At 30.3% G+C, this 23,555-nt stretch overlaps 1 protein-coding gene across 1 annotated transcript; it reads left to right on the top strand.

Annotated features, from left to right (window-relative positions):
* Positions 1-8: 8 nt before the first annotated feature.
* Positions 9-21,413, top strand: LOC135954386 (esterase B1-like). Its single transcript, XM_065504540.1, has 5 exons — positions 9-983; positions 17,190-17,505; positions 17,621-17,771; positions 19,340-20,073; positions 20,193-21,413. The coding sequence occupies exons 1-5, from the start codon at positions 937-939 to the stop codon at positions 21,006-21,008; spliced, it is 2,064 nt and encodes a 687-aa protein (XP_065360612.1). The 5' UTR covers positions 9-936; the 3' UTR covers positions 21,009-21,413.
* Positions 21,414-23,555: the final 2,142 nt, after the last annotated feature.

The following is a 23,555-nucleotide window of genomic DNA, read 5'->3' on the forward strand; positions in this document are numbered from 1 at the left end:
GCTGTTGTTGTTGTTCGTTAGGTCGGTTGGTCGTTGCTTGCTGTCGATGTTGTTGTTTTGCTTGAGCTTGAAGTGTCTATAGAGTACACAGAGAATTTTGGTCAGTAGTGTGTTTTATATGGCAAACGTTTTAGACTACCGTCAGTTGTCAAACAACCCTTGTGCAAAAACGTTCGTTTATAATAAATAAAAAAAAAAGAATTAAGAAAACAAAAAAAAAAGAAAAGAAAACACTTGAGAAAAAATTGAAAAAGCACAGAACACATAACATCAAAAGTTCTAAACACATACAAAAAAGCTAAGCAAAAAAAAACTGCAAGAACAATTATTTTTTTTCGACATTTCAATTGTTTTGTATGAATTTGATTTGTTTTCGTTGTGCACAACTGTCTACCTACAGAGAAAAAAACTACACTTTCAGAACATGTGAGAAAAATGTTTAGTTTCTATTGAAGTTACAAAAAAAAAAATAAAAGAATTATTAAGTGGCAACAAGTGCTTTAATAACAAAAATTTCCCAAACAATTGTGAGAAAAATTTAATATAAAATCTGTTGTTCAAACTGAACGAACGAATGAACTAAAGCAAAAAAGTGTCAAGTGTTGTTGTATTTTGATTTTTTTTTGCCTGTCTGCAAGTAGAAAATAATAACAGCAAAAAAAAAAAAGAAAAGAAAAGTGAAGAAAAATCAAACTCACATTTATTGATTTTATTTCGTTAAATTTTGTGGTTTGTTACCCTAGGCGTATAAGTACTTTTTTTTGCTTTGCTCAGATACTTTGGGTACTTTGTTTGTTTGTGTTTTATACTCGTGCCACAAACTCAATGAACAATTTTTATTTTGGAAATCTTTAATCTTAAAGTGTGTATTGTTTGTGCTTTTTTTTTTTTGGGTGAAATTTAAGCTTCTGTTGTTGGTTGGTTTGGTATATCGTCATGTCATTTAATATACCAATCGCTGAACAAATGCGTATAGCATTAAGGTAAGTGTGTAATAATACGGTAATTATAGGGAATTAGTGTCAAATATGAAGAAAATTTATTGAAAGTGTGCGTGTGGCATTTACCCGCCAATTTTATGTTTTCACCCCTCAATAAATTCTAGCGAAATTGTAGGTGATGCTGATGGTGATGATGTTTTGGGTCTCTGAAAAAACTTTTGTCATACCATTTGTAATGTTATAATGTTATTTTTATTGTTATTGGAAAATAATGGTAGGAGCTAAATATTTAAAGTTTGTAAAGTTGAACGAATTCTTTTCAATTTAGGGCGAATATAAACATACTAGTTACTCCTTTATTAATATGGATGATGTCGTGTCAAGTGAACCAACTTTTGAAACCCATGTAGGTTAGTCCTATTGTATAGTAATTTCAAGAAGATCGGTCAAGATCTATCTGATAGGGATTCAGAATTTGACATTTTGGCCCAACAGGTGTTAAAAAACATTTATTTTCATAGATATCTCACTCTCATACCACTAAGCGACCAAAAAGCTCTTAAAGGAAAACACCTAAGCTTTTTTGAGCAAAAAAAATTTGGAAAGGGTCCATTTTGAAAAAAAAAATTTTGAATTGGGCAAAAAAAGGCAAAAATTTTATATCTTGAGTTGCAAAATATTTATTTTGATAGATATGAAAAAATTACCATTTTGAAAAAAAATTAAAATTTTTTTTTTTTTTTTTTTGTAAGATTGAAGAAATAGCTATCTAAACTATTTGGGACACATTATGCTAAGAATAATATGAATGAGAAAAAACACCTATTTGGCGAAAATGTAAAATTTTGACCCCCTCTAACTCAGAGAGTTCTTGACCGATCTTTTTTGGACCGAATGGACTCGAATTTTTTCCGATAATATACAAAAGATTTCAGAGTATTCAAAAATTTTTTCTTTCTTAAAGACATGTCCTTCGGAATTTAACCCATTTTTGTTTTATCAAAATTACAAATTTTGGCCACATGTTCTATAATCCCAAAGCCGGAATTAGAAAACGGAAAGCAGCCTTGGAAACCTTGGTCCCTATTTATTCCCAAAGTATTTTCCCAGCCTCGAAGGAAATGTGAACCCTATGGGGAAAATTTAAAAAAAAACAAGTGCACCAAATTATACTTCAAAATAAAAATTTTAAATATTTTTATATTTTCTTTCCAAAGTTTTCTTAATTTTTTGGAAAATTTTTTTTTTATATTTTAAAAATTTTTTCTTTAAATTTTAAAATTTTTATTTTTTTTTGGTGAAAAAAAAGAATTCGGGTTAAAAAATATTTTTTCCGATTTTGACCCATCCAACTTACTATGTATGGTCTTATATACGTCGTTGCAAAGGTATTTGAAATATTTATCATTATATATCTATATTGCCTATATTTCTTAGTAATCCAGATATAGGTCAAAAATCGAGGTTGTCCTGGTTTTTTCCTCATATCTCAGCCATTTGTGGACCGATTTTGGTGATAGCATGTCTGACAGAATTATTGAAGATTTGGATTTCGAAGATATCTGGGGTCTTCAGAAAATTGATTTCAACAGACAGGCGGACATGGCTTAATCGACTCCGCTATCTATCCAGGATCCAGAATATATATACTTTATAGGGGCGGAAAATTATATTGTGGAAATTACAAAGGGAATGACAAACAAACACGAAGGTGAAGGGTATAAACAATTTTTATACCCTACACCACCATAATGGGGAGGGTATAATGCGTTTGTGCAGATGTTTGTAACGCCCAAAAATATTGGTCTAACACCCACCTTAAAGTGTACCGATCGACTTAGAATTACTTTCTGAGTCGATTAAACTATGTCCGTCGGTCCGTTCGTCTGGCTGCACGCAGAGAAAAAATATAGTTGGGCATGGTTACTGTAACCATTTCAATATTGTTACAAGTTTTTTAACTATATTATAGTCACAGTAACCATTTACATGATTGTGGTCACCATAATATGGTTCACTTACGATTCACATGATTGTCTCAACCATATATATGGTTACAGTAAACATATATATGTTTATGTATGTCCTCGCGAAATTGGACTTTATCGGTCATAAATTTTTATTTTATAAATGTATCTACACAAATTTCGCTCCAAATAAGTTTCATATATACAAAATTCATGTCACCCAATTTTGTTACGATCAGTCCATAATTAGTCATAGCTCACATATAGATTAGCTTCCGAAAATCACTTAAACGTGCATAAATCTCCTAAAGGTATATACACAAAATTCAACAGAAATAACTTTCATTAAGACATAAATTACATGACCTAATTTCAAGGTGATCGGTCCATAAATGGCCCACTTCCGAAAATCACTCAAAAATATAAATTATTGAAATTTTAAAAGAAAAATGTTTTTGCTCTTTTACTTAGTGTAGGGTATTATATGGTCGGGCTTGACCGACCATACTTTCTTACTTGTTTTTTTTTGGATTTTCGCTCTAATTTTCTTTATGAATTGCGGGATTCTCTTTGATTTTTTGACAAGTTTTTTTACTCTTTGTTATTTAGAATGACAAATTTAAAAAACTTTGAAAAATTTATTGAGTTTTGTTAATAAACAAAGATTTTACTACATATTACATTTTTATTGTTTCTAAAACTAAAATATGTATCAAAATTTTAATAGGATTGCAAAAAATAGGAACAATTCGATCAACATTTTTGTTTAGATAATTTAATTTTTGGTCATACAAAAAAATTCTTGTCAATATCTAATTAGAGTTTATTTTTGGATATCTTTTATATATTATTGTGTAACTAACATTCAGCCAAAAGGTACGCCCAAAATTTTTAAAAAAGCGGACCAAGGTATGGCACAATTTTAAAATTTTGAAATACCTATAACTCTGAAATTATAAGAAATAAATAGGGCCTAGCCAAGCGCTTTCCAAAAATATAAAAATCTTTGAAATCGGATATGAAACAAAAAATCTGCACTCTGTGCGTTGGATTGAATAACACAGTACAACATTTTTCAGTTCATTGCTTTGGGACTCAATTCTGACAATTGCACGTAAAAGTAGCCCCAAGGATAAGAACTTCTGCATCATTAGTTTTGTCAAGTTGGCTGCAGTAATAATTTAATGACCATACGAATTTTTTTTCCTCAAGGTGGATTTTTATCACTTTTTCTATATTTTATCACGGTTATATCTCGTATACCGTACTGAATATCTCTTTTGTGGCTGAAGCAAAGTTGTAGATATTGAGTAGTAGAAAAAAAGTACGGAACATACCTACCCGAAAAAGGTGCACCCAGTGCCTTAAAAATCGGAAAAATGCCCATTTTTAAATTTTTTTAACCAATTTTTCACCTTTTTTGCTCAATAACTGGATTACAAATCCAATTATGGACCGATCACCATGAAATTAGGTCGTGTGATTTGTGTTTATATGAAAGTTATTTATCATGAATTTTGCTTGTATACCATAATTTTTAATAGATTTATTCACTTTAAAGTGATTTTCGGAAGCGGGTCTTATATGGGAGCTATGAATAATTATGGACTATTAATAATAATACTTTTTTCAATCATGTGTATTAATTTAATGACGATCGGTTCATGATTTCTTGACTTCCGAAAAATTATTGAAGTTTTAAAAAAAGAAATGGTGTCTGCTCATATAGTCAGGGTAGGGTATTATATGGTCGGGCTTTATCACCAATATTTTCTTATTGGTTAGATGATGGGGAACGAGTTTAGATCTTAAGAGCATCGAGGAATAGAAAATATCAAATATAAGGTCCATTCTAATATACCATATTTACTGTTTTCAAATCCCTGATGGTGGTTAGGAGAAATGGGCGTTAGGAGAAATAATGGACCGATACCAAATTCAATAAGCTTAGTCATTCGGGCAATTTGTACCAAATTTTGTCGATTTATGTTTAAAATGGCGACCTGTAATTTGGTGTTTACATGTACGGACGGACAGACGGACATCGCTTAATCTACTCAGAAAGTGATCCTGAGCAGATTGGTATACTTTCATAATTAGGACAATATTTTTGTACGATGCAAAAATCAGTACTAAAATAATGCATATCAAATATTACTAGAATCACAAGAGCAACTGAAATAAAAGTAGTTACATTTCGGGAGAAACATAAACAAAATCAACATCTGTTCACCATAGCTGCGAAGTAATATAAAATACTGAATTTAACTGAATGCATATTATAAAGAATTAATATGACTAAGTAATTCTCCGTGTGAACCACGAATCGGTCACTAGACTTTATGCAGAAATCATCGGTTTTCCTTCTAGGCTTTCATTTACCTTCAAATATCTCTCAGCAACTACATTTAACAAAATTGTATACATATTAAAGTACATAATGACGTATTTCAATAAACACATTTTCTTTTACATAAGTAAAACAACAGCTACACAGTAACATTTGTTAGTTGAAACTTATACACCAGTTGGAAGGTTAAAAAGTTTTAACCCCACACTTATTGTTACTACACAACCGCCACCTTTGTCTTAGCAATTTTATAATAATTTTTGTAATTTAAAACTTTCTGTTTTTTCCCCTATCATAAAATTTTCTATTGACTTCTTACACCTTTCAAAAAAAAGTTGTGAAGAAACTTAAACTTTAAATGAATTACCTATTAAAACCCTTCGAAATATGTCGGTAGTACTTCTTTATAGACAACATATTGATGTATCTAAGTACTATGACTTAAAATAAACTGTACAGTATTAAAGCATCTCAAAATTTTATGTTAATTGTTGTCAACGTGCAGCTTTTGTCGTTGCTGCTGTGCATGTTTGAAGTACTTTTGTGAGTCGTTAACCGAAATCAATCAATTGTAAACTGAATGAGTGAATGAATGAATGAACGAACGCTTATGCTGCTGATGTTAAATAATTGATTTTCCTTTGAAAATAATAAAAGGTGTAAATGCATGTAATATGATACAACACGCCATTAAAATTTATTTAACATTTAAAGCGAACCTTCCCCATTTCTCCAGCATTTCTTTAATGACATAAAAAATTAAGGTGGAAGAGGTGTGTAAAATTTAAATTTTATTAAAAATTTGGAAAAGTTTTTTTAAAAGTTTGAAAGGAATTTTGATATAGATGGATTTGTAATGTAAGGCAATTAAAAACTTAAAAATTCTAATGAAAGTTAAATAAATTAATATGTTTGGCCTTAATAATAAATTACGTTTTTTGAAAGAGGTTATTGGCACAACAAGAATATTTGTATTTTAATTATTTAGTCTGTCTTATGCACACTAGATTTAACAAAATAAATGTCATTCACTTAATATTCCTTGTAGGTGTGGGGTTAATAGTTTGATGACCGCAGTTACAAGACACAGTGGCTTTTACTGCTTTGTTTATAAATTATAGGGTGTTGTTAAAAGATATGTAAATAAATCTGTCATCTATAAATGATTCAGTGAAATTCAATGAAATTGTTCAATCTTCGTTATCAATGACTAGTCCATGATTTTCTGCCAAAAGAAACCACATTGCGTCCCCAATCCTCATTTATTCAGGGCTGGGTAAGGTTTCACACCATCTCTAAAGATAAGGTTTCACACTGTCTCCTACACCCCTTAACCATCTTCTTCCATTTAATATGCTACCACATTTGAAAAAAAAAATAATTTTTTTTTTTCCGAAATCAAAAACTTTTTTGACTTTTTTTAAAATGGTCCTTTATTATCTTCAAGTAAAGCTTAGATAATTTCCTTGAAGACCTATTTGGTCGCTTAGTGGAATGCGAGTTTGATATCTATCAAAATAAATGTTTTGTAACTCAAAACATGCAATTTTTGACTTTTTTGCAAAATCAAAAACTTTGTTGTCTATTGTTTTCAAAATGGACCCATTTTTATTTTTTGCTAAAAAGAAAGCTTAGACATTTTCCTTGAAGACCTATTTGGTCGCTTAGTGGGATGTGAGTTTGATATCTACAAAATAAATATTTTGCAAAATCTAATTTTTTTCAGAATGGGCCCATTTTTGTACCCTACACCACCATAGTGGGGATGGTATTATGCGTTTGTGCAGATGTTTGTAAAGCCCAAAAATATTAGTCTAACACCCACCTTAAAGTATACCGATCGACTTAGAACCACTTTCTGAACCGATTAAATGATGTCCGTCCGTCTGGTTGGCTGGCTGGCTGTCCAAGTAAACCTTGTGCGCAGAGTACAGGTCGCAATTTTGAAGATATTTCGATAAAATTTAGTACATATTGTTTTTTCGCCCCAAGCCTATTGAAACTGGCTGAAATCGGCCCATTATTTCACCTAGCCCCCATACAAATGTCCTTCCGAAATTGGACTTTATCGATCATAAATGTTTAATTAATAAATGTATCTCCACAAATTGCGCTCCAAATAAGTTTTATATATACAAAATTCATGTCACCAAATTTTGTTACGATCGGTCCATAATTAGTCATAGCTCCCATATAGACCCGCTTCCGAAAATCACTTTAACGTGCATAAATCGCTTAAAAATTTTGGTACACACACAAAATTCAACATAGTAAACTTTCATAGAGACATAAATCACACGACCAAATTTCATGGTGATCGGTCCATAATTGGTCATAGCCCCCATATAAGGCCCACTTCCGAAAATCACTCAAAAATATAAATTATTGAAATTTTAAAAGAAAAATGTTTTTGCTATTTTACTTAGTGTAGGGTATTATACTTCCTTACTAGTTTTTTTGTGGAATTTTGTTCATGTTTTTGTTGTGTAAAAATGTAAAAAAATCAGAGTGTAATTTTCCATTTTTTGAAATGAATAACCTTAATAAGTAGTTAGCACTTAGCTCCAATATTACTAGGTGGGTATTTACTTGGGAATTCATTAGACTAATGATCGTTCCATTAATCGAATAATTTCTTACATCGAAAAATAATCACACTAAAATTAATTTTTGAAAAAGATTTTTTTTATTATTCATTTAAAACTTGATTACAAAATCTTAAACGGTCAGTTTTAAATGAGCTCTGAAATCATATTTGAGTTTAAAATAATGTTCTCAACACTCTTTTTATAATTTGTTCTAGTACAATTCTGCTGAATTCATAAAATATATTTCACAAAAAAAAATTATCGTTTATCTGTCTGCTTCTTTACTGCTTAAAATTATTAATAATTGTGTTAAAAAAATTAACACTACGCTACATACTAATGCCAGCAATTTTATTTATTTATGTGTTTATTTATTTAATTAGCATTTTAAACAATAAAATTCTGAATTATAAATATAAATCATGGCTAAAGAAAAACCCCGCTAGTAAAAAATAAAAAAAAAATTATACAAGTTTTTAACTATTAATCCGATTGTATAAACACTTGGTTTATTTTAATAAATTAAGTACTAAAGTACTTAATTTATATAGTAAAAATGTTCTTAACTGATAAGACTTAAAACAAAACTATTTTTATTCTAGTTCTTCAAGTACTTTGTATACCACCTAAGAAGGTCTTATCTCTTGAGTAATTGATAATTTTGTTTTTACTTTAGTACAAGAAACTTAAGTGTTGTCTTTTAGTTATCAACATATGTATATTCTCTTGAACTTTGAATAGTCCCGGTTATCATGTAATTCACCCATGTGAAACGCTAATCAATAAAAGTAATTGTAAAAAATATTCAAAATATCTGCTTTTGGAATAATATGTACTTTAATTGATAAAATAATAAAAAAATACTGAATAAATTAGTAACCTAGTTTTTTAATAAGTTTTTTTTATTTATCTTATAACTAATAATTAAAAATCTGAAATCGATTTTTAGCCACTCACTGAGTGTTTTATTTTAAACACACATGCGATTAATGATTAACATTATAAGTTATGGCGATAAGATTGTATTCCCAGTAGTACATAGTTTTATGATCGTCTAGTTTTGATTTGCTTTATAAAGTTATGTAAAAGACAAAAACAATTTTTGCATTAATAAAATAATAATCATAAATAGGCTAAAGAACATAAATAAGTGCGTGTTAATATGAACCAAAATGATTATTATAAAAAACAACCTACATACTTCAAAAATTTGAGAAACAATTACTTAGGAAAAACTTGAAATTACTGAATGACATACCAATAAAAAACGTATGTTCTCTGCAAGGGAGAGGATATGCGGTAAAACTAAAAGTATATGAAAGTGATTCAGACAAAGCTTAAAGACTCTCGAAATTACAATTTTCATTGTAATGGTGGTCCTATCCCACTGTTCCGAATACATCAATACTAAGCCTAAAGACTTTCACAACTACTGTTCTCCAAACATTCGAAAATAATTAATTCAGTTCGTCACATTTTCAGCCAACTGCGTAATGAAACAAATCCTTCAAAGTTTTGTGGATTTCTGTAATACAGTTCAACACATATTTCATGTTCCATTTCAACGAATAAGAAGCAGGCCAATTTCAGCCAAATTTCTCAAAATTATCAAAAAATGTTTTAGACAAAGTTTGAAGAATTATACAGATATTCAAAATTGACTATGTACTTTGTACCCACTGTTTCGATCAAGATCGTTTTTAGGTAAACTTCGTACAGTGCACTATGGCCGAATTTCCAAATTTTGCGACAAAAAGTCGATTTTCAACATCATATTTTATGGAATGAAAAAATAGTATAAATAATGAAAGTTGACAGTGATAAAAAATTTATTCATAGAAAGTTTAACTCTTCGGCAATCCTTGGGTCAATTTGACCCAATTTTGGTTTTCAAATGCAAAATTTTTCCGTTTAATTATAAGATATGAACGTGCAACTTTAATTTATCCATTACAGGCACGAAAACTATGCTTTTAAAAGAAAATAATAAAATTAAAATTTTTCCTCCCCCCTCCACATTTTAAAACACGATTTACACACATTTAATATCCTTTGGGTCAATATGACCCAACAAGCGATATTGCAAGTTTTTTCCTATTGAATATAATTTAATTGTGTTCATCTTCATTCAGAATCATCGACCAATCATTTTTTCAGTAAAATAATCAATAAAATCGCTTTCATTGAATATTTTTTCATTCAAAATTTTATTATCATCCAACTGTGGGTGAGGTTTGGAGAATTTTTTATTTTATTTTCTTCTAGGGGATGACCCCTACTCATGCAAATCATTGTGTTGGAACTAGGAAAATAGGTTATGGAAATGAGGAAAGAGGGAGTAGTTTTTGTGGACATTCGTTTTGAACTTTGAAATGACAGGAAAGACTTCAGCGGAAAGTTTTTTCCACATACTGACATAACGCCTAAAGAACGAATTTTCCCTGTAGTGTATTGTGCGGTCCACTGCCTAAGCGACCACAAAGATATGTGTTATTGATGAAAAACGTGTATTACGTAAAAATCTGCGGGTTCGACACTTGAAAAATGTATTTAGACCAACGGATATCACATAGTATTTTCATGCCCAGAACATCAAGAGCATCTGATTCCACAATATTTACACCATACATAAATACAGATGAAGCAACATAGTATGTCGTTCGGTTTTGTGTCAACATGCAACACTGAGTCTTGTGAGCGTTGAAAGCGACCCTAATCACACGACCCCATTCAGAGATTGTCACAAGGTACCGATTAAGGGAATCATTCATGTTTTGCCTGATTGCAACAATCTCCCACAGGCTTGGTCTATACCTGAATGAATATGAATGTCAAATGTTGCTGTCGTCTGCAAAAGAATAGATAGAGTTGGAAGTTTTACGTAGAAACAACGGAGCCTTGCGGTTTTTTACACGACAGCGATGCAGAAGACGAATCATATTCATCATCAAATATTAGAGTTGAAAGCGTGGAGGTGGAACATGTAGTAGAAATAGATCACATCACTTCAGTTACATATTTATCTTAGGACAAAAGTGTAGCTTGGAACAGCCACCACTTCAAGCAGGCAGGTTACCAAAAATCTAATTTTATTGAATAAGCCTGGACCTACAAAAAGAGAAAGATCTATGGTTACAGATATAAAGGATTGGTTAAATTTGTTTATAAAGATCACATGGTCACATTGTGTATAAATTGTCACAAAAATTCTTAAAATTTTATTCAAAAACTAATTTCCTTAACAAAAATTATTCATATAAATACTTTGTCCAAGAAATTAAGATGTTTTGATTGGATCATAATAGCTACACTGTTCGGATCATAAATGGATTTTCGACGATTTTTTAAAAAAAAATGTGAGAGCCATTTTGCGTGTAATTTTTCTAATTATGCTTTATTTACAACTTTGGTGTCTTTAGTGACCCCCACTGAAATTTTCCGGCAAACATTTTCGTAGAATAGTTTAATCCTTAAATGTCCTTTTTAAAAGGACTTTTTTGGATTTTCTCGAAAAAAGAGTCACATTGACCCCTAAAGAGAGGAGATAGAGGTTTAAGATCTTCCACAAAAATTATCCCCATAAAATTCCTCAATATAATTCTGACAATATGAATTCTCTCAGACATTAACTTACAACATTTTTTCAGTTAGTATAATTAAAACTTTGCCCAAATTAAAAAAAAAATCAGACCAGCTAGACTATAAGTTTATTCTACAAAAATAACCAACCCAAATGCTCTTTCAGAATTATAGGCTCGCTATTATATAGTTAAAAATATTTAATTTTTTGAAATTGAAGAAAAAACCTTTTTCCAAATACTTTACAATAAATAGTTAGCAAAAACAGTTTGCAAAAAGTTTAAAATCGAAAGTAAAATTTATTATGTTTTTTGGAAAATATGTTAACATTGCTCATAGATCGATTGGTAGAATGGGTAGTTTTGACCATTAATTCGTTCGTTCATTCTTTCTCACAACAATATGAGGATTTCAGACTTTACTTCTACAACTCTCATTATAAAAGCCGATTATAGCACTCAAACTTGTTGTAGACTTAAAATATTTTGCAAAGTATTTCAACCTATTATTTGTTAATCTATTCTAACATTTAATATTCTTTTTATATGCCCTCTTCAAGTAAAGGTGCAGTGCAGCTTTATTTGGTTATAATAAATGCCATATCAATCTGATAGCAGACAAATATGCAAATTTATTCGTTTTTTGACAAAGTATTTATCTTTTATTTATGCTCGGCATAATAGAAAATAAAATCCCCCATAATATTTAAAACAAATTCTACAATTATTATAACATCTTAGCTCATCACAAATCATTTAAGGTGGCAGAAATAAAAACAAATAAGTATGTACTTTAAAAATCCAAATATTTTCATTATACCACCACTGCGTTGAAAAAAATGCCATTATTTCTATAATTAAAGTGTCTGTCTACGACATATACATATACATAAATACTTAACAGTTCAACGCCACAAATTTTTCATTCCCTCAAGAACTCTGTCTCAATTTACTGATAATAGACCGAAAAAGAAAATATTAAGGCACACAAAATTGATAAACTTAAGCTATTAGAGCATCGTGTGTGTAAGTTAATGTAGTGTGCAGCGGCATCATATTCATATGTATGTATATTTACATAGATACATTCCAATCATAATGATTCAATAACGAATCATTAATTTTAAACGCATCCCATAAAGACAGGCTGATTTGTTTTTGTATGACTTGTTGAATGGTTGACTGCTTGAGTGATAGACCGACTGGCTGTCTATACGTATGTCTGTCTGACTCTGTGTAAATTATTGTGTTAATAATACAATAAACCGGATTTGTATTTCTATAATCTATTTGTAGAAAAAAATTAGTATGCCATTTGTTGTGATAAGCTAAGTAAATGCTGTTTTGTTGTTGTAGTTTTATACAAAAAAAATTAATTTAATATGAATTAAATTAAATTAAAATACAATAGAAATACAGCACTTTAAGTTTATTTAGATGTTGTTTTTTTCTTCTTTCAATTCATGTAATTGTTATGATATGACTATGAGATGGTTGTACAGAATAAAGTATACTATAGATGTCATAATATAGTCAGAAATGGAAAATAATTTAATGCTTAATGAATAAGGTACCTCTTGATTTGCAAATTAATTAGGGAAAACTTATCAACTCGCAGATAATTTACCTAGCACTGTTATTTACATTATTTACTTACATGAAGATGTTGTTATGTAGGCAACCTGTTTTTTTATGAATTTCTATGTTAGCTATATTCTCTGCGAGTTGTTAAGTTTTCCCTAATTAATTTGCCACGTAAAAAATATAAGGTTGACATGTTATATATCAATGGATAGAGGATTTTGTCTACTTTCCAATAATGTATATAACTTTAGACAATTAAAAAATTCATGGAATACTTTTTTTTAAAAATATGACAAAAAAATGCTATTTCTTGAGTTTTTGCATAGATACAAATTTTTCAAATTGAAATAAAACTTTTAGTTTTGAATATTTTTTCATGAAATTTATATAGATTTATATAGATTTTTTTATTGAAAATGGAAAAATAAAAACAAATTTTGAAATTTGTAATCACGAATCCCGCAATTCCCAAAAAAGTATTCCAAAAATGGGATATTTTCGTTTTTTGGCTATAATATCCATACCAGGGGCGGGGTTATCGGAACCCTTTACAAGATATTTGAGAACATATTGGGCCATCTGAAACGGGGTTTTATATTTTGATACCGACTATGAAAGTTGAATTTTACAGAAAAATAGGCGTTTTTTGAATGGACCTGGTTCCCTCGGTATCAAAAATTATAATTTTTTTTTCACTTAAAATATTTGGTGTAAAGTTAGATTTTCAAAAAGTAAAAATATATTATACATCCTTTTAGAAATTTGTTAGATAACTTAAAAAGAATAAAAGTACTTTTTTCTCAAAAAAAATAGCGAAAAATCGGCTTTTTTAAATTTTTTAAAATTCAAATGCATTTAACTTTGGACTTAGTGACGATTTTTAAACCATTCATTCTTTATTTCATATATAGTTCCGTTGTTAATCCTATAAAAGAAAAACGGAGAAAATCGGGAAATATTTTTAACCGTGGTCGTCAAAAAACTGGTGGGTAAAAATGTTGAAAATTTAATTTTCAAATTCGAATATCTGCTAAGCTATAAGGGATAATTGATAACTATGACGTGGTTTTATATAGTGCTCGATGAGAGGATTCTATATATGTATTTTTTGAAATCGGAACACAAACGAAGAAATAAGATCATTTTTAAAATTGACCATACCCGAGGTGTCCTAATTTGGGGACCTCTGGCCCCTGGTGGGCTCATGAGGTCCAGACTTGAAAAAAAGTAGGACACCTCCGATATGTTAAATTTTAAAAATGTTCCTATTTCTTCGTTTGTGTCCCGATTTCCAACAAAAAGCTATCACTTATCTCTTACAGCTCATTTGAAAATTAAATTTTCAAAATTCTTATCCATCTTACTCCAGTTTTATTTATAACAGCGGCTCCAAATGTTTCCTGATTTTCTCCATTTTTTCTTTATTAGACTAACGACAAATGTGTCGTGAAAAAGGTGATTTTTCGCTAGTTTTTTTTGGTAATAAAGTACTTTTTTCCTTTTTAAGTTATCTAAAAAGTTTCTACGAAGATGTACAGGTAGGCCTCCATTTACGCGGTTTGTTGGACCCAAAAAAGTAGCGTGTAAACCAAATTCGCGTAAAACGAGGTTCTAATTTAGAACGAAATGCTTTTGTGGGACCAGTAATTTTTTATTTCGGATAAAACAATACATCAGTCACATAACAAAAAAGATATTGGGATCTAAAAATCTCGGACGTAACTACACAAAAAAACAAGTAAGAAAGTATGGTCGGTCAAGCCCGACCATATAATACCCTACACTAAGTAAAAGAGCAAAAATATTTTTCTTTTAAAATTTCAATAATTTTTATTTTTGAGTGATTTTTGGAAGTGGGCCTTATATGGGGGCTATGACCAATTATGGACCGATCACCATGAAATTAGGTCGTGTGATTTATGTCTATATTAAAGTTAAGTATGTTGAATTTTGTCTGTGTACCTACATTTTTAAGCGATTTATGCACGTTAAAGTGATTTTCGGAAGCGGGTCTATATGGGAGCTATGACTAATTATGGACCGATCGTAACAAAATTCGGTGACATGAATTTTGTGTATACATTACTTAAACATATATGCATACATAAATTAAACACATATGACCGATAAAGTCCAATTTCGGAAGGACATTTGTATGGGGGCTAGGTGAAATAATGGACCGATTTCAGCCAGTTTCAATAGGCTTGGTCCTTGGGCCGAAAAAATAATATGTACCAAAGTGATTCTAAGTCGATCGGTATACTTTAAGGTGGGTGTTAGACTAATATTTTTGGGCGTTACAAACATCTGCACAAACGCATAATACCCTCCCCACTATGGTGGTGTAGGGTATAAAAAATATTTGATATCGAAAATTAAGGAAAAAATTTAAATTAAAAAAACAAAATATTCCAATGCATAAACATAACAAAAAATTTATAAAAATTAACGATGTTTTCAAAAAAGAAATCTGTTATTCGCTTGTGTTTTTTTCGTTTTTTGTTGTTTGTATCTTCGCAAAAACTCAATAAAAAGATTTTTGCCATATTTTTCAAAAAAAGTATTCCATGAATTGTTTAATTGTCAAATGTTTTACATATTTTTGAGAAATAGACAACATGTATCCTTATGTTTTTTACGTGGCAATTAATTAGAGAAAACTTAACATATAGCAGAGAATTTACCGATTTGCAAAAAACTTTTTCACAATTACAAACAAACAGCTGTTTACTAAATGCAAAAACTGTCGTCTGTCAGGGTTTAATTTTAATTCACATTAGTGTACTGTTAATGCAAATTAACTCTGTCGTCTGTCTACGGGATAACTCTATATTTATTCAAATTTACACAACAACAGTATAAACCCAGCAGTTCTAGGAGTGATTTTACCCATAATTTAGGGTGTGAACTAGCTACTAGCTACCAAACTGGTTACTTGATCAACTACATAACTATATATTTTAACATGTACCGATGCAAATTGACCTCAAATAGTCAGCCAAAAAGACATCATGGACTGTCCAATAAACGATTGCTTTTAAACAAACATTTCCTTCGACAACTCTCCAATAGATTGCTTCTTTTAGATAAAATAACTAAATTTTTTAATGAGGTCTAACTGCAATAATAGCCCGTGGTTTAGGACATTAAAATATGAGATCTTCATATTTCACATTTTTTTATTTTCTCCAATCAAATTATTTAATTCTTTTACATATCTGCTTATTCATTGTTCTTCCTTTCATCCAGAGCCATCATCTATGTGAACCTATACACATCCAATAGAAATATTAAATAAGATTATAATAGAGAATATCATCTGTATGCAAATGATCCATAAAATAAACACTAGTTGAATTATATTTTTCTACGCATTATGCTTATTTTAACGATGCTATTGATATTTTGTTTCTTTTATTAATTCAATGAAGGCAAACATCTGCTTAATATGACATTCAAAGAAGGAAATGGCAGTGAAAACAATAAAAATAGCACAAAGTTAAATTAAAATCAAATCAAACAGTATAAATAAAATCAGATTTAAAGTATTTAAGTATTTGTAGTTCTTGTGCTAGGTAATGTATTAATTTAAATGAAATAAAGGCACAGTAAGCATAATTAACAAATTGTTATCACTAAAGTTCAAAATCCAGCTTTAATATTTCATTGCTATATTTAAAATGAGACTCAGTTGTCTACTCTACTAAAGCTTATCAGGTTCGTGTGCCATAAATAGTCAAAGCGGACCTACATTTTTAGCAATTAAAGTCTGCATAATGACGTATGTGACAGACTTAATAAAAAGAATTCTATAATAAATGTAAACAAATATTATTACTATTGCGTCTTACAGTCCAAATTTCAATCGTTTCAATTTGTATTAAACAAGTTTAATTTTCACATCTTTAATCTGTTATCTGGCAATAAAATTTATAAATATTTTAATGAATAAATAAACAAATTATCAGCAATAATGAGACAATAAAGAGACAATAACAAATAACTATAATTTTTCTCATTTCTATAAATGCAATTTGCTAATCATTTATTGTAAAGGTCAGTCAGTTCAATATTAAATTAATGAAGCGAAAATAATAAAATTCTAATTTCAAATAAAACTAATATATTGTTTTTAAACTAACACATTAACAAAACATTTCCCAATCTCCATTTATTTGCAGCTACGTCAAGTTCAAAACTAAACAAAAACGTTTACGTACAGACGAAAAGGTCATTGTCGACACTATATATGGCAAAATTAAAGGTGTTAAATGGCGTTCCCTATATGGCCCCACCACATATTACAGCTTTGAGGGCATACCATTTGCCAAGCCTCCATTGGGGCAGTTGCGTTTTAAAGCACCCGTCGAACCAGAACCTTGGACGGGCGTAAAACGTTGTACACGTGTTCGTGCCAAACCCTGCCAATATAATATTATTATGAAACAAGTTCAAGGACGCGAAGATTGTCTGTATTTAAATGTTTACACAAAAAAGGTAGGTTGTAAAGGATTGAATTTCATGTTTGCGTTTTTATTACAAGTTTTAATAACAATTTATTTATTTTTTTTTTAATAACTATACATAAATATTCTTTGTTTCATTAATATAGTTAAAGCCTACTAGACCAATGCCAGTTTTGGTATGGGTTTATGGTGGTGGTTTTCAAATGGGTGAAGCATCCAGAGATTTGTATAGTCCAGATTATATAATGATGGAAAATGTGGTGCTGGTTACTATTGCGTACAGATTGGGACCGCTTGGTAAGTTTGGGCATTTTTTTTTATTCACTGAAAATTTTGGCTTTTTATGTAAGCCTAGTTTAGCTGCAATTGAAGTTCTTTATATAGTCCAAGTTTATCTTCAATAGTAGGTTCATGCTCTAATTTTGGCTCCATGTTAAGCTTCAATCGTACGTCTTTATATAGTCTAAGTTTAGCTTCAAGTGGAGCTTCAATGGTAGGTCTTTATATTTTGTAAGTTAAAGTCCAAGTTAAACTTCAATCGTTGGTCTTTATATAGTCCAAGTTTAGATTCAATAGTAGGTCGTTCTATAGTCTAAGTTTAACTCCAAGTTAGCTTCAATTGTAGGTCGTTTTATAGTCAAAGTTTAGCTCTAACTTAAGCTTAAATCGTAGTTCGTTTTATAGTCTAAGTTTAGCTCCTAGTTATACTTCAATTGTAGGTGTTTATATAGATCAAGTTCGGCTTCATATTAAGCTTGAATCGTAGGTCTTTAGACATTCCTAGCTTAGCTTCAAGTTAAGCTTCAATCGTTGTTCGTTCTATAGGCTATGTTTAGCTCCAAGTTAAACTTCAATCGTAGGCCTTTAAATTGTCCAAGTTTAGCTTTTGTTGAGCTTCAATCCTAGGTCGTTTTATGGTCAAAGTTTACTTCCAAGTTAAGCTTCAATCGTAGGAATTTATATAGTCCAGGTTGAGCTTCAATCGTAGGTCATTTTATAGTCTAAGTTTAACTCCAAGTTGAGCTTCAGTCGTAGGTCGTTTTATAGTCTCAATTTAGCTCCAATTTAAACCTCAATCACATGGATCTATATGTTCCAAGTTTAGCTTCAAGTTAAGCTTCAATTGTAGGTCTTTATATAGTAAACGTTAGCTTCAATTTGAGCTTCAAGCATATGTCGTTTTATAGTCCAAATTTAGCTTCAATCGTAGGTCGTTTTATAGTCTAAGTTTAGCTCCAAGATAAACTTCAATCGTGGGCCTTTATATAGTCCAAGTTTAGCTTCAAGTTGAGCTTCAATCGTAAGTTGTTTTATAGTCTAAGCTTAGCTCCAAGTTAAGCTTCAAACGTAGGGGTTTATATAGTCCAAGTTTATCTTCAATTAATCTTCAATCGTAGGTCTTTATATAGTCCAAGTTTAGCTTCAATCGTATGTCGTTTTACAGGCTAAGTTTAGCTCCAAGTTAAGCTCCACTTGTAGGTATTTATATAGTCCAAGTTGAGCTTCAATCATAGGTAATTTTTTAGTCTAAGATTAGCTTCAAGTTAAGCTTCAATCATAAGTCTTTTATTTGCAAATTGAACTTCAATTGTAGGTCTTTCTATAGTCCGTACGATCGTACGTGTTTTTTTGTGGTCAAAGTTTAGCTCCGAGTTTAGCTTTAATCATATTTCATCATTAGTTTTGGTTAAGGTTAGATACATAGTTTAAGTTTAAGTGTTTATTTATCCCAATTTAGTATTAATCATAGGTCTTTCTATTGTCCAAGTGTACCTTCAACCGTAGCGCTTTATAGATAGAAATTTAACTTTCAATATAATATAAAAATTGTATAAAGTGTATATTCCCTTCTCTTCACCCTGCAGGTTTCCTTAGTCTTGGTGACGAGGGCTGTGATATACCTGGTAATGCGGGCTTAAAAGATCAAGTATTGGCCTTAAAATGGGTTAAAAACAATTGTCATTTCTTTGGAGGAGATTCTGAAAATATAACAGTTTTTGGCGAAAGTGCTGGAGCAGCGTCCACACACTATCTGACCTTGACCGAACAGACAAAGGGATTATTTCACAAAGCAGTAGCCATGTCAGGCTGTGCCATGGTACCATGGGCCATGATACCACATTTAGATTGGGCATATCGTCTGGCCAAAGTAACCGGCTTCAAGGGAGCAAATACAGATACTGAAGTATTGGATTATCTAAAGCAATTGAAACCGGCTGCAATGTTTAAAGCCTGTGATGATTTATTGACCACACATGAGAGACAACACGATAGATTGAACTTTAGTTTTGGACCCTGCATAGAGCCATATAAGACACAGCATTGTGTTATTGATAGAGAGCCTTTGGAAATGTTAAGAAATAACTGGGGCAATAATATACCATTACTGATAGGTGGCAATTCATTTGAGGGACTACTGGCATTTTCAGAGGTTAGAAAGTATCCTTATTTATTAAATGAAATAGGAGAGGGAGAAAGTTTGCCGCCACAAGATGCAAATTTGACGCCAGAAAAACGTTTGGAATATGGCCGCATGTTAAAACAAGTGTATTTTGGTGATCAGCAATCATCTTGGGAGACTATACTGCAATACAGTGATGTAAGTTTTAACTGATAAATTTAACAAAAATTAAACAATATTTTTGTTTAAGAGGCTAAAAAGTGTTTTATTAAAATTATTTTAATTGTTTTTTTTTGGTTTATTTATTGGTTCTTTAGCTTATTTCGTATAAATGTTTTTGGCATGGTATACATCGCACACTGCTGTCACGACGTCAATATGCTACAGCGCCCACCTACTTGTATCGTTTCGATTTTGATTCGAAACATTTCAATTTAATGCGCATCATCACGTGTGGTCGCAAAGTACGTGGTACCTGTCATGCCGATGATCTATCATATCTTTTCTACAATGCGGGCGCAAAAAAACTCAAACATCGCACCGCTGAATATACAACAATACGTCGAATGGTAGCAATATTAGTGAAATTTGCTGAATGTGGTGATCCCAATATACCGCTAACGGATGCGGTTTGCTGGCCTTCATTAAATGGCTGCATCAGCAAAGGCAATCACAAACAAAAGCAACACCACCATCATGAGCCTCAGTTGCACACTGGAATGGATACTGTTCATAATGATAAACAACAGCATGAAGATGATAATGATGATGATGCAATTGCTAACGACGATGATGATGATAATGATGTTCCTTCTGTGCATGATGATGATGGTGTTCATAGCAATGGTGTTAATGATGAGGACGATGATGTTGATGACGGCATAGTTAGTGATTGTGTCAATAATGATGGCAATACAAATTTGTTGTTGCAACAGGATGAACAACAACAGCAACATCATCATCAGCAGCAGCAGCAGCAACATCAATATTGGCCACCGATTACATGTTGTGATGACACAACAACATTCAAATGTTTAAATATTTCGGATGAATTGGAAGTGATTGATTTGCCAGAAGCTGAAAAATTGAAACTCTGGGATGCAATGTATGAAGATAAATCTTTATTATATTAGTTTTAGAACAACACAACTGTTATATAAATAAGTTAAGAATTACATACACACATTATACATACATATCTACATATGTATGTATAAATATCAAAGTGTATGTGATTTTTATTGTAAATTTCATCACATTTCGTAATACCAAAAAAAAAGCAAATAAATACCAAAATTGTCGATATTACTATAGAATTTAATACAAAAACTTTGATATTATTTAATTTTGTTATTAAACCTTTAAATTGTTTACAAACTATAAGTTTTTTTTTTGAATTTTTTATTGTACTGTTCTTTGAAAGAACTGTTTTTGTGTGAATATTTTGAATGTAGTGTAAAAATTCCAAGAATTTTTTTTAGTTAGTAGTTTTAGTAATTTTTTATTACCTAATAAATATTTTATTTTTAATATAAAAATATTTGTTGTTTTATTTGGTTGAAATTTTATTGAAAATATTTGGGAAATATGCAGGCAATATTGTATTATAATAATAACACGGTGCTACGATGGAAAAAAACTTGGAAAACGACCAAGCGTGGGTTATAGGTCTTGCTGAGTACATTACAAATTGTGTTTAAAAATTTCGAAACCATCATCACATTCAGAATTTATTCTAAAAAAAAACATTTTCAGTGATGTTCGTCAACTTATCGATCTTAAATCAGTCAGTTTTAGTCCGACTTCAAATTGTTTAACGTGTTTGGAAAAAAAAACTTATTACGCTTTAAAATGACGCTTAGACGTTGTAGAGTTTATGTTATATTTTGCTTTAGTTTCATCAAAATCGGCCGAAAAATAAATAACATTTCTATATCTTTAAATTAGAAATTCCAAATATTGAAACATTTGATCTGTGACCTTCACGATTTAAGGTTTAGTGTTCCGCAATTTTAATAAAACTTTCAGAGTATATTTATAATTATCTGGACTATAAAATTCATAACAGTAAGGAAATAAAGCTCATTCGCCAAAAAATGGCCAAATAATTGGTTTTTCTCTAAAATTTCAAAATTTAAATCGCAGGTACGGTAAAACTATAAGAGATATTTTCATAATTTTTTCACATTTTTATTCCCATTATATTCTCAATAAATCACAATGAGATCATCAAACAATTCTAAAATTTGTTTAACAAAATTTTTAAAAATTTGAAAATGGAGTTTTGAAACTGTCGTTAAAAATTTTTATTTTTTTGGTCATACCTGCGAATAGGTCAACGGTATCCTACGAAGACAAAAACTTATATACAAGTAACTATGGATATATTCTAAGTAAAAATGTACTTTTACTTTAATATTTCTCAAAATATGTTAATTTTGTTCCTATATTTCTTGTTCTAGTTGCCTGAGACCCGTTAATGGCCTGGCGAATTTTTAATAACTTTAACATTTTTTGACCAATTTCAGTTTTTTATGTCTCATTAGAACGACAATTACGTACACACTTCGATTCTTTTAAATTATATTACAAAAGTAATTTTTTAATGGCAAAATTTTTACAAAAACTGAAAAAATGCATTTTTTCCCCTTGTAAATGCATCTCAAAACTTCAGAGGGCTTGCGGTACGTCTTAACCTCAACCGATTTACCTAAAATTTTTTCTGGATGATTTCTTTACTAATGTTCACCAAACTGGGGGGTGTGAATGGCCAAAATCTAACTTTCGTTTATTAAGGGCCACCCTAGTCTTCATAGAAAAAAATTAAAATAACTATTGTTAAATTTGAAAAATTACGAAAAATATAAAAAATAAAGCGAAACTTTTTATAAAAACTTACATAATTTTTTGCAATAAACATTTTATGAAAGCTTAATTCTATCCATAATAGTTTAAAATTTAGAAATGGGCATAAAAGTTTGTGAGTTAGAGGTACTAAAGTACTTACGACCTACCCTAAAACAGTTTTTTTCAAAATAACTCAAAATTTTGAGGGTGTTTCAAAATCTTTGAAAACTGTTTTAGTATGTCCTCACCTCATTTTGTAGCAGAGTGTAGTTTTTTATGCCGTTACATTTTTTTAATTATTAACTAACATTTGAAGAGATTTCATATAAGGATGACTAAAGCCTAAAGTGTGGCATGTATGACCCAATCTGCAATTGAAAATATTTTTAGGTGAACATTTTATATATACCTCAATTTACACTTTAGTTTTTTACACGAATTCGCCTTATCACAAATTTTTTGTTTCATGAATTTATTAATTTACTGATTTCTTTAATTTTTTGTTAAATTTATTGTCATTAAAACAAATAAATTTATATTTAAAAATTACTTTAAAAACCTGTATTTGTCTTTCTTCGATTTACACGATTATTCATACAAAAGTTTTAGAATTTAATTAACACAATTTTTTCAGGAATCTATCTACAGCTTAAATCGAGGATGCACTGAAATTGGCTGATTTTCGAATTAGCATTCATTTCAATAACGACTAAATGGGATCCTCACAGGTGTCCTTGAATAGGTCGACCAGCTCTCAAAAGGGATGCGTTAGAACCGTGTGCAGTTTCCATAATACATGCCGTTATAGAGGACCACAGCTGCAAAACTGTATA

The sequence above is a fragment of the Calliphora vicina genome, chromosome 1 (genome assembly GCF_958450345.1).
Source record: "Calliphora vicina chromosome 1, idCalVici1.1, whole genome shotgun sequence".
NCBI lineage: Eukaryota > Metazoa > Arthropoda > Insecta > Diptera > Calliphoridae > Calliphora > Calliphora vicina.